Source organism: Castor canadensis, chromosome 8 (assembly GCF_047511655.1).
Source record: "Castor canadensis chromosome 8, mCasCan1.hap1v2, whole genome shotgun sequence".
NCBI classification, from domain to species: Eukaryota; Metazoa; Chordata; class Mammalia; order Rodentia; family Castoridae; genus Castor; species Castor canadensis.
Genome location: NC_133393.1, coordinates 43,292,217 through 43,307,429, shown reverse-complemented (window position 1 = coordinate 43,307,429; position 15,213 = coordinate 43,292,217). Strand labels below are relative to the sequence as shown.

The following is a 15,213-nucleotide window of genomic DNA, read 5'->3' as shown; positions in this document are numbered from 1 at the left end:
ATCTTAAGACCATTCAATAACCTAACATTTAATTAGGCCTTCTTGTAACTTGCTTTGAAACCTCTGGATTCAGTATCCAAAGTCCCCTTCCGGTTCTGAAATTATCTTTTTTTTTTTTTTCTTTTTAAATTCAGTGTGATGTAATAGCTTCCTCAGGGTTACTTCAGAAGAATATTCAAGGTGTGTTTATTCTAATCTTGCTGTATTACTTGCTAAGTTTCCCTGCTTGTGCTTTTATTTCTTGTCATTCATTTATTTGTTCCTTTATTTAAATTTAATTTTAGAAAGATATTCTATTAAGAGTTTCATTATAAGTTAGGCTTACTTATGTAAAAGCTGTTTTCACCATTCAATATAAATATCCCTAGGAATATTATGATGAGATTGTAAAACATTTTACCCATTGTTGAGGTTTTTTTAGGTCAGTGTCTGATTCCAAAAAACATGTTGCTACTGACTGCTATTGTTTATATTACATGTGTAACTTAAGTAGCTTGAGGGCATACAAGTGATAATATTAAAAGTATTGTATAATTGAACAGTTATAATGTTGTAACCAGAATAGATTCAGATTCTTTACATTCATATACTCTTATAACTGAGCAGGCAGTCAATTATGAGAAAGAGCAAATTAACTGGCATCTTTTAGGAGGATTATGTTAAGGCTTAAATATAGAGCATTTTTGAGCTGTTTTAAATAACCTTAACATGATTTCTTTAAAGCAAATGATACTGTGATTGTTTTTAAAATAAAACCCTATTTTTCTAAGAATTATCTTTTACTGTTCAGTGATGGGTATTGTAATTTACAATTTGAAATTATCCATTTATCAAGCAAGGGGGTTATTTAGCTGAAGTGAGTAATAAACAGTATTGCCATAAGTTTTTAAAAGGCAGTATGTTAAAACAGCTCTGAAGGTGTCTCAGTTGATTAAAAACTAGTGTTTTTGCTCTTTTTTAAGAGGCAGAAGCAGACAACTATTAAATATCTATAATAACTTTAACGTGTATGTTAAATGAGGTTTCAAGTGACAAATTCAGGGACTTGAGTGATAAAAATGTAAGAAAAATGTCTTTTATATTTGCCTTCATATAACCTCCTTTGTTGCTCTTTTTTTTTTTAATGTAGAGTTAAAGTGCCATCTAGAATCATCTACTCTTCAAACTGCTTTCTTAAATATGTTTTTAGCATAAGTCTGCTGGAGGTGATTCTGCTGGCTTTTTCTTCCTGAAAAGAAGTCTTGTTTTGCTTTCAGTTTTCAAAGATGTTTATGCTGAATGTAGATTTCTGGCTTTACATTTGTTCCCCCCCCCCACCACCACCACTTTTAGTATTCTTAAAGATGTTACTCTGTTGTCTTCTGATTTGATTCTTTCTGATTTATACTTCTTCATCTTTATTCCTCTGTATACAATATATCTTTTTCCCTGAGTGCTTTCAATGTTTTCTCTTTATATTTGGTTTTCAGTCATTTCACTGTGATATATGTCAGTATGTGTTACAGATGTGTGGTTTATTTTTGTTCTGTTGTTGACTGGAGGGATTTGTTTTGTTTGGGACAGGGGCTATTTATCTTGTTTGGGACTCTCTGAGAGTCTTAGGTTTGTGGTTTGATGTCTTTCATTATTTCTGGAAAGTTTTCAGACACTATCTCAAAATATCTTTTTTTCCATCATTCTCTGTTCTGGGATTTCAATGACATACCTGCTAAACAATTTGAAGTTGTTCCATAGCCCTCTTCTTCCTTTTCCCACTGTTTTCTGTCTTCTGTTTTTGTTTTAATAATTTCTTGTGTATCTTTAAGTTCAGTGATTCTTTCCCTGTCTCAAGTGTATTGGTGAGACAAAAATTCTTCATTTCTGATATCATTTCTTTGACTTCTAGCATTTCCTTTTGATTCTCATAGAATTTGCATCTCTCAGCTGAAATTCTCCATCTGTTTCCTGCCTTCTACACTAAATCTTTAATGGGCTAGTGATACTAATTTTAAAGCTCTGTCTAGTGATTCTACAAATTAGGCTTATCGAGTTAGGTTCTGTTGTTTGCTTTATCTCTCAATAATGAGTTGTTTTTCCTGTTTTTGAGTGCATCTTGTTGTTTGCTGTACCTGGTATGTTGAACAATAGAGACTGAGGTATGTGATACTTATTCCTGGAACTGAGCTGCTTCTATTAGACCTGTAGTGTGAGGACTTGATTTAATTAATCGAGTTGGGGTTGAGCTGAGTTTTGAATTTTGCTTTTGCTATGGTTACCTTTAGTGCACCACATGCTTCAGATTCTCTGGAGATTGCTCTTGTTACCCTGTGCTTGGGATGGGAGCTGGGTGCTGCTGGTAAGTCTCAATGTTAATGCTCCATTACCACTTTTAGCCATTTCTGCATGCCAACCTACAGCAGGTGGACTGCCATTGCTTGTTACTCAGTGCTAGGCTCTTGGTTGAGGCTTTTCTGGTCCCATTGGAATCTTGGGTATGTTCTGTGTGCTGGGGTTTTGGTGGTAGGGCCTCTTTAGCATTCCTGCTTTTGTGAATAATGCCTCTTCTTTAGGTTTGTGATTGGCTTTGAGTATGAGTTTCCTGCCCTCCCCTATGCACTAACTGACCTCTGCTTGGGGCAGAATCCTGGGTCCTAGATGGTTTTCTGCTAGGGAATAGAGGTTTTTTTCCTTCTACCCTTCTCTAAACTGGAGCTTCAGTGGATGTTTGTCTGTCCTCTGAAGGGACTTGATTTGCTGCCTTTCCCAATGGCTGAAGGAGCTTGCTTTGCTTGCTTCCTAGAATCCCACACAGTGCCCCTGTTTCCCCTGGCAGTCTGCATTACCAGGTAGCTCTCTACAGCCTCTTGTCCACAATCAAGGAGAGAGCAATGGGGAAGCGCTTGTGAGTGTGTGTGCACATTGCTTCTATCTCTCCACTCCTGACACTTAAGTCTGACACATTATCGCACAGTTGGCCTTTGACAACCTGTGAACATCAGAACATCAGCCCCCTCCAGTGCCTGTGCTTTGCCACAGGTGACACAGTTTATGTCCCCTCTCGGGGGGGGGGGGGGTGGGGGGGGGCGGAGATGCTGTCTTTCTATGGAATTTGGGTTACAGTGTTGCCTTTTTGCCTTCCTCATGATGGTTTAAGGAAAAATTGTAATTTGTGATTTCTTTCTCACTCTTAGAGTGGGAGTGACTCTTTTATAGCTTTCTGATTTGAACTTAAATATAACTAGTTTTGTAATCATAGATTTTTTAAATCAACAAATCAATAATATATTTAGGAAAAAAATACAGACACTACAAACTTGAGATTTCCTCATTTTTAAAACATGGTCAGTGATATAAAATGTGTTGATAATAACACATTTTCCAACTTGACATTCTCTTCCTTTTAGTATCCTTACTTCTTGCTTCTCTCATCTGGATAGTATTAGACCAAGCATACTTTTCCATGCTTGTAAATCTTACGTTGTTATTTATCCAGAGGTCCTAGCCAGAAGTTTGTGAGGCTAGATACCACATCTTCCTTGTCCATATCATCCAGGCTATGCCAGCAGTTCTACTAGATACTTCTCAGATTTTTTTTTTGACGGTACTGGGACTTGAACTCATGGCCTTCACCTTGCCGCTCCACCAGCCCAAATTTTTGTGATGGGTTTTTCGAGATGGGGTCTCTCGAACTATTGCCCGGCTGGCTTCAAACCACAATCTTCTTGATCTCTGCCTCCTGAGTAGCTAGGATTACAGGCGTGAGCCACTGGTTGCCCTCTCAAATTCATTTCAATCCTAAAACCAGTACCTGTATTTAGGCCTTAATTTCTCTTTGGAGGCTTGATACAATCTTATGCTCTCTAATTCCTTCAAGCCACACTTTCCTATCTCTGTCAGAGCAACATTTTTAAAAGGTAAATTTTGTTGTATAATTTCCTTATTTAAAATCTTGAGTTGGGTTCCTCCTTCATAATGGAGTCCACATTCTTCATGGTCTGTAACACGTACCTTTTCTTCTCCCTCCTCCCTCCCCTCAGCTATTCTGGTTCTAGCACACGTAAAATCTAGATCCTTATATCTGTAATTTTTAGCTTTGGCTAAATCAGAGTTTTTGCAGTTATAAAAAATTGCATCATTTGAACATTGTATCTTAGAGCAGTGGTTTCTCATTCTTGGCTGTGCATGAAAATCACCTGAGAAACTAAAAAATTCCAATACCCAATGCATGCTTAGCATGTATGAGGCTCTGGATTCAATCGCATCACCAAAAAAAGAAAAAAGTTTTTGTAAATAGTAAATACAGTAAAAACCTTTGGCCTTGTGTGCCATGTGGTGTCTGTCACAACTACTCAACCCTGCTATAGTAGCATGAAAGTACTCAACACAGATTATTTAAAAATATAACATGGATTATTCCTATAAAGAAGGCAGAAAATTTCAAATAGCTACAAAATACAGCCTCTTACAGGTATAGTATCTTTATCGTGAGGCATAAAGTGTGTTGAATACATAGTAAAATTTCAACATCAGCTTGTTAGTGACATTATTAGAAAGATTAGATCAACTGGGTTGTTACCAGAACAATTTTCTGTTAATTAGTATGATGCTGTATTTTTGAGGATTAAAAAGTATATTTAGTGTTTGTCTAATGATAGACTTTATTTTTATGACATTGGACATTGGACATTGGGATATTTCTGTACTGTACATTGTGACTATTTCAGAGTTTTTTTTTTTTTAGTTTTTGTGAAGGATTTATTTTATTTTATTTATTTTTATTCTTTTATTATTCATATGTGCATACAAGGCTTGGTTCATTTCTCCCCCTGCCCCCACCCCCTCCCTTACCACCCACTCTGCCCCCTCTGTCTCCCCCCACCCCCTCAATACCCAGCAGAAACTATTTTGCCCTTATTTCTAATTTTGTTGTACAGAGAGTATAAGCAATAATAGGAAGAAACAAGGGTTTTTACTGGTTGAGATAAGGATAGCTATACAGGGCATTGACTCACATTGATTTCCTGTGCGTGTGTGTTACCTTCTAGGTTAATTCTTTTTGATCTAACTTTTTCTCTAGTTCCTGGTCCCCTTTTCCTATTGGCCTCAGTTGCTTTTAAGGTATCTGCTTTAGTTTCTCTGTGTTAAGGGCAACAAATGCTAGCTAGTTTTTTAGGTGTCTTACCTATCCTCACCTCTTCCTTGTGTGCTCTCGCTTTTATCATGTGTTCATAGTCCAATCCCATTGTTGTGTTTGCCTTTGATCTAATGTCCACATATGAGGGAGAACATAGGATTTTTGGTCTTTTGGGCCAGGCTAACCTCACTCAGAATGATGTTCTCCAATTCCATCCATTTACCAGCGAATGATAACATTTCGTTCTTCTTCATGGCTGCATAAAATTCCATTGTGTATAGATACCACATTTTCTTAATCCATTCCTCAGTGCTGGGGCATCTTGGCTGTTTCCATAACTTGGTTATTGTGAATAGTGCCGCAATAAACATGGGTGTGCAGGTGCCTCTGGAGTAACCTGTGTCACAGTCTTTTGAGTATATCCCCAAGAGTGGTATTGCTGGATCAAATGGTAGATCGATGTCCAGCTTTTTAAGTAGCCTCCAAATTTTTTTCCAGAGTGGTTGTACTAGTCTACATTCCCACCAACAGTGTAAGAGGGTTCCTTTTACCCCGCATCCTCGCTAACACCTGTTGGTGGTGGTGTTGCTGATGATGGCTATTCTAACAGGGGTGAGGTGGAATCTTAGCGTGGTTTTAATTTGCATTTCCTTTATTGCTAGAGATGGTGAGCATTTTTTCATGTGTTTTTTGGCCATTTGAATTTCTTCTTTTGAGAAAGTTTGGTTTAGTTCACTTGCCCATTTCTTTATTGGTTCATTAGTTTTGGGAGAATTTAGTTTTTTAACTTCCTATATATTCTAGTTATCAGTCATGTGTCTGATGTGTAGCTGGCAAATATTTTCTCACATTCTGTGGTTGTTCTCTTCAGTTTAGAGACCATTTCTTTTGATGAACAGAAGCTTTTTAGCTTTATGAGGTCCCATTTATCTATGCTATCTCTTAGTTGCTGTGCTGCTGGAGTTTCATTGAGAAAGTTCTTACCTATACCTACTAACTCCAGAGTATTTCCTACTCTTTCTTGTATCAACTTAAGAGTTTGGGGTCTGATATTAAGATCCTTGATCCATTTTGAGTTAATCTTGGTATAGGGTGATATACATGGATCTAGTTTCAGTTTTTTGCAGACTGCTAACCAGTTTTCCCAGCAGTTTTTGTTGAAGAGGCTGCTATTTCTCCATTGTATATTTTTAGCTCCTTTGTCAAAGACAAGTTGGTTATAGTTGTGTGGCTTCCTATCTGGGTCCTCTATTCTGTTCCCACTGGTCTTCATGTCTGGTTTTGTGCCAGTACCATGCTGTTTTTATTGTTATTGCTTTGTAATATAGTTTGAAGTCAGGTATTGTGATACCTCCTGCATTGTTCTTTTGACTGAGTATTGCCTTGGCTATTCGTGGCCTCTTGTGTTTCCATATAATAAATTTAACAGTAGATTTTTCAATCTCTTTAATGAATGTCATTGGAATTTTGATGGAAATTGCATTAAACATGTAGATTACTTTTGGGAGTATCGACATTTTTACTATGTTGATTCTACCAATCCATGGGCATGAGAGATCTCTCCACTTTCTATAGTCTTCCTCAATCTCTTTCTTCAGAAGTGTATAGTTTTCCTTGCAGAGGTCTTTCACATCTTTTGTTAGGTTTACACCTAGGTATTTGATTTTTTTTGAGGCTATTGTAAATGGAATTGTTTTCATACATTCTTTTTTAGTTTGCTCATTGTTAGTGTATAGAAATGCTAATGATTTTTCTATGTTGATTTTATATCCTGCTACCTTGCTATAGCTATTAATGATGTCTAGAAGCTTCTGAGTAGAGTTTTTTGGGTCTTTAAGGTATAGGATCATGTCGTCTGCAAATAGGGATATTTTGACAGTTTCTTTACCTATTTGTATTCCTTTTATTCCTTCTTCTTGCCTAATTGCTCTGGCTAGGAATTCCAGTACTATGTTGAATAGGAGTGGAGATAGTGGGCATCCTTGTCTGGTTCCTGATTTTAGAGGGAATGGTTTTAGTTTTTCTCCATTAAGTATAATGCTGGCTGTAGGTTTGTCATATATAGCTTTTATAATGTTGAGGAACTTTCCTTCTATTCCTAGTTTTCTTAGAGCTTTTATCATGAAATGATGTTGGATCTCATCAAAGGCTTTTTCTGCACCTATTGAGATGATCAAGTGGTTTCTGTCTTTGCTTCTGTTAATGTGGTTTATTACGTTTATTGATTTTCGTATGTTGAACCACCCCTGCATCACTGGGACGAAGCCTACTTGGTCGTGGTGAATAATCTTTTTGATGTGTTGCTGAATTCAGTTTGTCATTATTTTGTTGAGGATTTTTGCATCAATGTTCGTTAAGGAGATTGGCCTATAGTTCTCCTTTTTGGAGGTGTCTTTGCCTGGTTTTGGGATAAGTGTAATACTGGCTTCATAAAATGTGTTTGGCAGTTTTCCTTCCCTTTCTATTTCGTGGAACAGTTTAAGGAGGGTTGGTATCAGTTCTTTAAAGGTCTGATAGAATTCAGCAGAGAATCCATCAGGTCCTGGACTTTTCTTTTTGGGGAGACTCTTGATTGCTGCTTCAATTTCATTTTGTGTTATAGGTCTATTCAGGTGATTAATTTCCTCTTGGTTCAGTTTTGGATGATCATATGTATCTAGAAATCTGTCCTTTTTTTTAAGATTTTCGAATTTATTTGAATATAGGTTCTTGAAGTCGTCTCTGATGATTTCCTAGACTTCCATGGTGTTTGTTGTTATCTCCCCTTTTGCATTCCTGATTCTACTAATTTGGGTTTTTTCTCTCCTCATTTTATTCAGGTTTGCCAGGGGTATATCGATCTTGTTTATTTTTTCAAAGAACCAACTTTTTGTTTCATTAATTCTTTGTATGGTTTTTTTGGTTTCTATTTCGTTGATTTCAGCTCTTATTTTTATTATTTCTCTCCTTCTATTTGTTTTGGGATTTGCTTGTTCTTGTTTTTCTAGGAGTTTGAGATGTATCATTAGATCATTGATTTGGGATCTTTCAGTCTTTCTAATATATGCACTCATAGCTATAAACTTTCCTCTCAAGACTGCCTTAGCTGTGTCCCATAGGTTCTGGTAGGTTGTGTTTTCATTTTCATTGACTTCCAGGAACTTTTTAATTTCCTCTTTTATTTCATCGATGATCCATTGTTCATTAAGTAATGAGTTATTTAGTTTCCAGCTGTTTGCATGTTTTTTGTCTTTACTTTTGTTGTTGAGTTCTACTTTTACTGCATGGTGGTCAGATAGTATGCACGGTATTATTTCTATTTTCTTATATTTGCTGAGGCTTGCTTTGTGCTCTAGGATATGATCTATTTTGGAGAAGGTTCCATGGGCTGCTGAGAAGAATGTATATTGTTTAGAGGTTGGATGAAATGTGTTGTAGACATTAACTAGGTCCATTTGATCTATTGTGTATTTTAGATCTTGGATTTCTTTATTGATTTTTTGTTTGGATGACCTATCTATTGATGATAATGGGGTGTTAAAGTCTCCCACAACCACTGTGTTGGCGTTTATATATGCTTTTAGGTCTTTCAGGATATTTTTGATGAAATTGGATGCGTTGACATTGGGTGCATGCAGATTGATGATTATTTCCTTTTGGTCTATTTCCCCTTTTATTAGTATGGAATGTCCTTCTTTATCTCGTTTGATCAATGTAGGTTTGAAGTCTACTTTGTCAGAGATAAGTATTGCTACTCCTGCCTGTTTTCGGGGACCATTGGCTTGGTAAATCTTCTTCCAGTCTTTCATCCTAAGCATATGCTTATTTCTGTCGGTGAGATGAGTCTCCTGTAAGCAACAAATTGTTGGATCTTCCTTTTTAATCCATTTTGTCAAACGGTGCCTTTTGATGGGTGAATTAAGTCCGTTAACATTAAGCGTTAGTACTGATGGGTATGTGGTGATTCCTGCCATTTAGTTGTCTTAGTTGTTTGAAGGTTTGATTGTGTGTACCTAAGTTGATGTTACTATTTCAGAGTTTTTTATTAAAAAAAATATAGTGGTCTCACTTCCACAGATTGTTTTAGTTGCTTTTTCGGTAATTTCTAAGGAATAACCACTGGTCTAGTAGAACATTTTATCTTCCTTTTGCTGAATTCTTAAAAATAATATTTACAGTAAATTTTTTTAAAGTATTTCAGACTGACTTAACAGTGAAGAATGTGTGAAATAGCTTCACACATACATCATCTTATCTGTATGATAGCCATTGTTAAGTCTTTAATTTGTAAAACGGTGGGAACACTCAATATCGACCATCCTTTGACTTGCTTTTATTCAGTATTTTCTAGAAATTTAGAGAAATTCCTTTCTCATCACTATATTTGTTCAGAGATCAGGAACAAAAGCACAGAAATTAGTCTGTAAGCGACTTCATAACCAGAGCTGCTGAGAGTTGCAGATTGTAAGCAGAGCCATTTCTAGTATTGTTAGGAGAGTAGAATAAATCATAATTCTCCTGCCTCATATCTCACCAAATGTAAACAAATACACTGCAATAGTCCAGGCAAAATTAGCCTAAGATGAAGGCTGTAGCCAGCCTTGAATGAGGAAGATGACCCGGAGGGCTTTATGCCCAGGTAGGAGGCATAGTCCTTTCCAGTGAATTAAGGAATTTCTGAGATGCTCCAAAGTGTCTGCTGTTTGAGGGTGTTGCAAATGTATGTTTTGTATTTTATTTAGTAGTAGCAATGTCTCTCTGGCCTTCTTTCTTTATTGTTCAGATTTGAAAATCTTGAACTAGGTGAGGTATGGGGGAACAGAGAAGACTGGGGGCCTTTGAGTGTTCACATTAGCTATGCAGCCTAATCAGTTGAGTGAAATTCTCCCAACTCTTCCATTGATGTGTTAATTATAATTTCTTGCTCTAAAGTAAGCAAGCGTTACTTTGAGCTGCGTATAATAAAACTTGATGGTCCAGATCATTACTTGCAAGCCAAGTCCTGTTTAAATCACAAAATAAAGTATCATTCTGGCTGTTCTCAGAGAGGGAAATGCAAGTTTTTGGTATTGTAGATACTACCTCCACCAATTATTGATTATGTGGAAGTTGTTAGTGATCATTTTGGTCAAGCTTTACTGCCTATTTTGCAATGCATTGTTGAGTCTGGTTTTACCATGGATTGGTTCATTGGCTGCATGTAATAATAATATTCAGCCTCTCTCTATGATTTCCAACATCCTTAAGTTATCCATAATGATCCCAATTTCTTTTTGGGTTACTTTTTGGCATGCCTAGCAAAAACATAAGAGTCCTGTTGGAACAAAAGTCAGCTAAAACACATGACTGCTGGACTCACTTTTGGCCAAATAAATGTGGCACAATTTGGAAGTAATGGGTTCAATTCCCTTACTGCACATATCAGAACAATTTTTTAAACTAATACATTGTTTTCATTTTTGGTTTTAGTCCAGATATCCAGGGACAAATTTTTCAATTAAATACATACTAGAGAAAGATTGTTCAGTGGATCCAACAGAAAAAGCAAAAAGGGCTGTCATACTCCCTCCTGCCCTCTTAGTAGCCAACTCTTCCCCTGAAGCTGTGAGCACCTATTGCTGTATTCTTAGGGTCCTGCACATCTCTTCGCCTGAACCGATTATAGGTTTCAGGTCATTTTCACTTGTGAGTGTGTCCTCAGACATTCTTGCTTACCCAGAGTGGTCAGGACCTCTGGAGATCATTGGATAGATAACTGATCTCTCTGGTAATTCAGAATAATAGTAGTGGCTCACAAACTAACTTAAGTTTTCCTTGGTAGAGTTCAGTTTTATTTCTATGAAATGTAATGTAGGTTTTTTTGTTTGTTTGTTTGTTTTTTAAAGAATAAGAGCAAGAAAGCTGAAAGTAAATTTGAGTTTCAGGTAATTTGTTCAGGGTCAGTCTGCTTAACAGATAACTTTGGCTGGCATCAGAGGACCCCTTAAGATTGCATTTTAGTTGTATGGTTCTATTGATACCTTGGGTCTGTATAAAACATTAAACTTAATTCACTTTTTTCTTATTATTAGGTACACTTATTTTTGTAGTCGATAATATATTCAATAGGCAAACAATACTACTATTTACATCATAATCCCTTGTTCATAGTAGTTGATATAGTCAAGAAATTATTCCTTCTAACTATATTACAAGGACAACAAAGACAAGGCCTGGGGTGGGAGTTAGATTTGTTAAGCTTTTCTAAGTGGGCTTGAGATACAAGGCAAATTGTTAACTTCTCTTCCAGAAGAGTATGTGGTTCAGAAGAGTATGTGGTTGTCACAGAGCCTTTCCTTTCCTCAGAGTAGGACATGCAAAGAGCTCCCTACACCTTTTCCACTCCCTACATTATTAACTCCTTATGTTCTCACTTTTTAGTTTCTCTCTGGGAAATTATTTTTTAATATATAAATATCTTCTGAGCAAGTTAAGCTTTTTAATTTTTAATGCACTTATTATAAATTGAAGCTGTTTATTCAGGAGTGACAATATCATGTGAAATCACTATTTTCCTGAAAGCTGGAAAGAAAACCTGTATAAAAGGCAAGCTTTGTCTATTTTTCCTTAACCACTGGTATCTGTCTCTTATATTGTTGGGGAGCATATATCCTATTCAAACACACATTGTAAAACACATTGCATTGTCTTCTTTGAAATGATTTTAAATTTTGTGTCCATTCTGTGTGCCAAATCTTACAAATATGGCAGAGTAAAGCTGATTTCTTTTAAAAATTTTTTTCTGTATTTCCCCCTTTTTTTAATTAAACTTTTTATTTTTTGAGATAATTGTGGATTCATAGCAGTGGTAAGAAATAATATGTAGAGAACTTATATATTCTTTATCTAGCTTACCCAAGGGGAATTTATTTGAAAACCGAAGTGTATCACAACTAGGATGTTGACATTGATACAATCTATCAACCTTATTGAGATTTCACCGTTATTACTTATATACATGCAGTCATTTGTGTGTGTATTTAGTTCTGTACAAGTTTGTCACATACATATATCTACTCCCACATCCAAAACATAGAACAGTTCCATTGTCACAGAGATCTCTTTTGTTGCCATTATATACCCATACCCTTCTTCATTTTTAAGACAGTTTTTGTTTTCTTTTTGAATTTTTTGTCACTTATGGTCTTGACTTGAAATAATTGAAGTTTATATCCATGCTTTACATATTTTTACTTATTTATCTTTTATAGTAGTGGTTAAAAAAAGCATATATGATGAAACCTACTCACTGTTTCCTCTGCCCTCACAAAAGATGTCTCTGACGAGTTGTGTATTTGGTGTTTTGTGGGGTTTTTTTTTTCCCATACCAAGCAATTCTCCAGGATACCAATACTAGGTACCTTGTAATTCAATTCTCTACCTGGAGTTAGCATCAGATCCTCAAAATTAAGGGCTCAGTCCCACAAGACTGCCCCTTACTTCAGATGCCAGTGAGAAGTCTGGATTTCCCATATTTCTGACCAGCTACAAGTCAAGGATTCTGATGTACCCCTCTTGGGGTTTGACCATTTGCTCTAGTGACTGACAGAACTTAGAGAAACACTTTATATTTACTAGTTCATTAAAAGGATACAACTCGGGAGCAACCAGATGAATGGACAAGGAATAGATTTGGGGCAGTGAGCTTCCATGCCTTTTGGTCACCAACCTCCTTGTGTTCATGTACAGCAACCTGGAAGTTCACCAAACTTAGTGGTTCAGGAGTTTTTATTTACAGAGCTGAACCTCCAGACCCCTTCCCTCCTTCTTAGAGGTAAGTGGATGGGGCTGAAAATTCCAGCCTTATAATCTGGAGGTCTTTCTGGTGACCAGTTTCATCTGAAGCTGTGTATGTGCCCAAACCTAAGCCACTTCATTAGCATATGCTCACATAAAACCAAAAGGGACTCTTTAATAATGAAAGCTACTCTTGTATCAGGACATTTTAAGGGCTTTAGGTACTAGAGAGAGTGGACATGATCAAAGTATGATATATGCTATATAGAACTGTCACAGTGAAACCCATTAATTTGTAAAATTAATATGAGTTAATCATAATAAATATTTAAAAACCCATTGAAACTCATTCCTACCTCCCCCAGCTCCTGCCAACAACCATTATATTTTCTGTGAATTTGACTACTTTAGGTACTTCATTTAAGTGAAGCATATGGTATCAGTCCTTTTGTGACTGGCTTATTTCACTTATCGTAACAGCTTCAAGGTTCATCCATGTTGAATCGTGACAAAATTTTCTTTCCTTTTGAAGCAATAATTTTTCATCATATGTATATGTAATATTTTGTTTATCATTCATCCATTCAGGGACACTAGGTTGCTTTACCTCTTAGCTATATTGAATAATGTTCCATGAGTGTGTTTGTGCCAATGTCTCTTAGAGATTCTACTTTTAATCCTCTTATACTCAGAAGTGTAGGTACTGGATCATATGGAATTCTGTTTTTAATTTTTGAGGAACTATCGTACTGTTTTTCATAGCAGCTATACCATTTTAAAGTCCCACCCACATAATGATGTTTGGATAGGTCTTAATTCATTTTTGTGCTTCTTATTTAATGGCTATTTTATTGAGTCTTACACTTGACTGAGAGTAAATACTTAGTACACATAGAAATGAGATACTTTGCTTCATGGAGTGTTTGCATAGCAAGGATGATTCTGCGGGATCCTCAGGGTGTTAGCTAAACATTTTGGAGGCAGCTCTTTCAGTTATAAGTAATAAACTTTACCTGTAGTTTAAATAAAAAGATTTTATTGCAGAGAAACTGTGTTAAGTCATATTTAAGTATAGTAATGTGACAGGCTTGAAAATGGAACTTGAAAAGTCCCAGGGTAGTAGTGTCAGAATGACTGGAGACAAGTTAAAAAAAAAAGTCTGACTGATTTTTCAGTATTAAATTGAAGGCCACAAGAGAAATTGCCTGAAATTCTTAAAAGTCATAAAAGATAAGCAGTGACTGATTTTTGGAATTATTTGAATTAGAGCACTTTTTAAAAATACCTTAACAGTGCTATTTGGTATAAAAATGGAAAAATATATATTGAAGAGCAATTAATTAAGTTTTATAATTCACTCCAAGAAGCTTGCAACTATGTTAGGGATTTAGGAGACAAATTGATGGATGATAGCTATATAATGGGGGCATGTATAGGATATTGGAGTATGGCCTTAACCTTCTGAAATTATAGAAGGAATTCTTTCCACCATGAACCATTAGTGATGAGGATAATCATGATTTATTTAGCATTACTGCATTTCTGGCACTGTGCCTCATTTAATAGTCCCTAAACCATGGGTGCGCACTGTGTGTTCACTGAATTTTTAAGGTGTGTTTCAGCGGACTGGTTAACACTCTCTTTTTCCTTTCAGAGATGTGGTACTGGATCTTCCTCTGGGCTCTCTTCTCCTCCCTGTTTGTCCACGGTGCTGCAGGTGTGTTGATGTTTGTGATGCTGCAGAGGCACAGACAGGGGAGAGTGATCTCGGTCATTGCAGTCAGCATCGGATTTCTGGCCTCTGTAACTGGAGCAATGATTACTAGTAAGTGAATTGTGTGCTGTTTAAGGACCTAATTTTACATGCATTTATCACTTTGGTAACTATTCTTGCTGTAAATGAAACATTTGGGTAATCTTTAATGTAGAATATTTTTCAACAGTTTATACACTGCACCTAGAAGGTAAGAGTGAGTTCATTTACTCATTGAACAAATATTTTACTATGTGAAGACTCACAAAGCTTTATGGAAAATAGAAAAATTTGCAGGGTGCCAGTAGCTCACACCTGTAATTCTAGCTATTCGGGAGGCAGAGATGAGGAGGATTGTAATTTGAAGCCAGCCCTGGGCAAATGGTTCATGTGTCCCTATCTTGAAAAACTCTTTCACAAAAAATGGCTGGTGGAGTGTCTCAGTGATAGTGTACCTGCCTAGCAAGCATGAGGCCCTGAGTTCAAACCCTAGTACTGTCAAGAAAAAAAAAGAAGAATCTGTAAAAATTGCCAAGAGGCATAACAGTTCAATGGGAAAATGCCTTATAGTAAATTAGCTTCTGCATTAAAG

The 15,213-nt window shown here is 36.3% G+C and overlaps 1 protein-coding gene across 1 annotated transcript in view; it reads left to right on the top strand.

Annotated features, from left to right (window-relative positions):
• Window positions 1-15,213, top strand: part of Tmem170b (transmembrane protein 170B) — a 41,976-nt gene that overhangs the window by 11,335 nt on the left and 15,428 nt on the right. Inside the window, exon 2 of the mRNA XM_020160836.2 lies at window positions 14,523-14,693. Within this exon, the coding sequence (XP_020016425.2) occupies window positions 14,523-14,693 (171 nt within the window). The remainder of the gene's footprint in view (window positions 1-14,522; window positions 14,694-15,213) is intronic.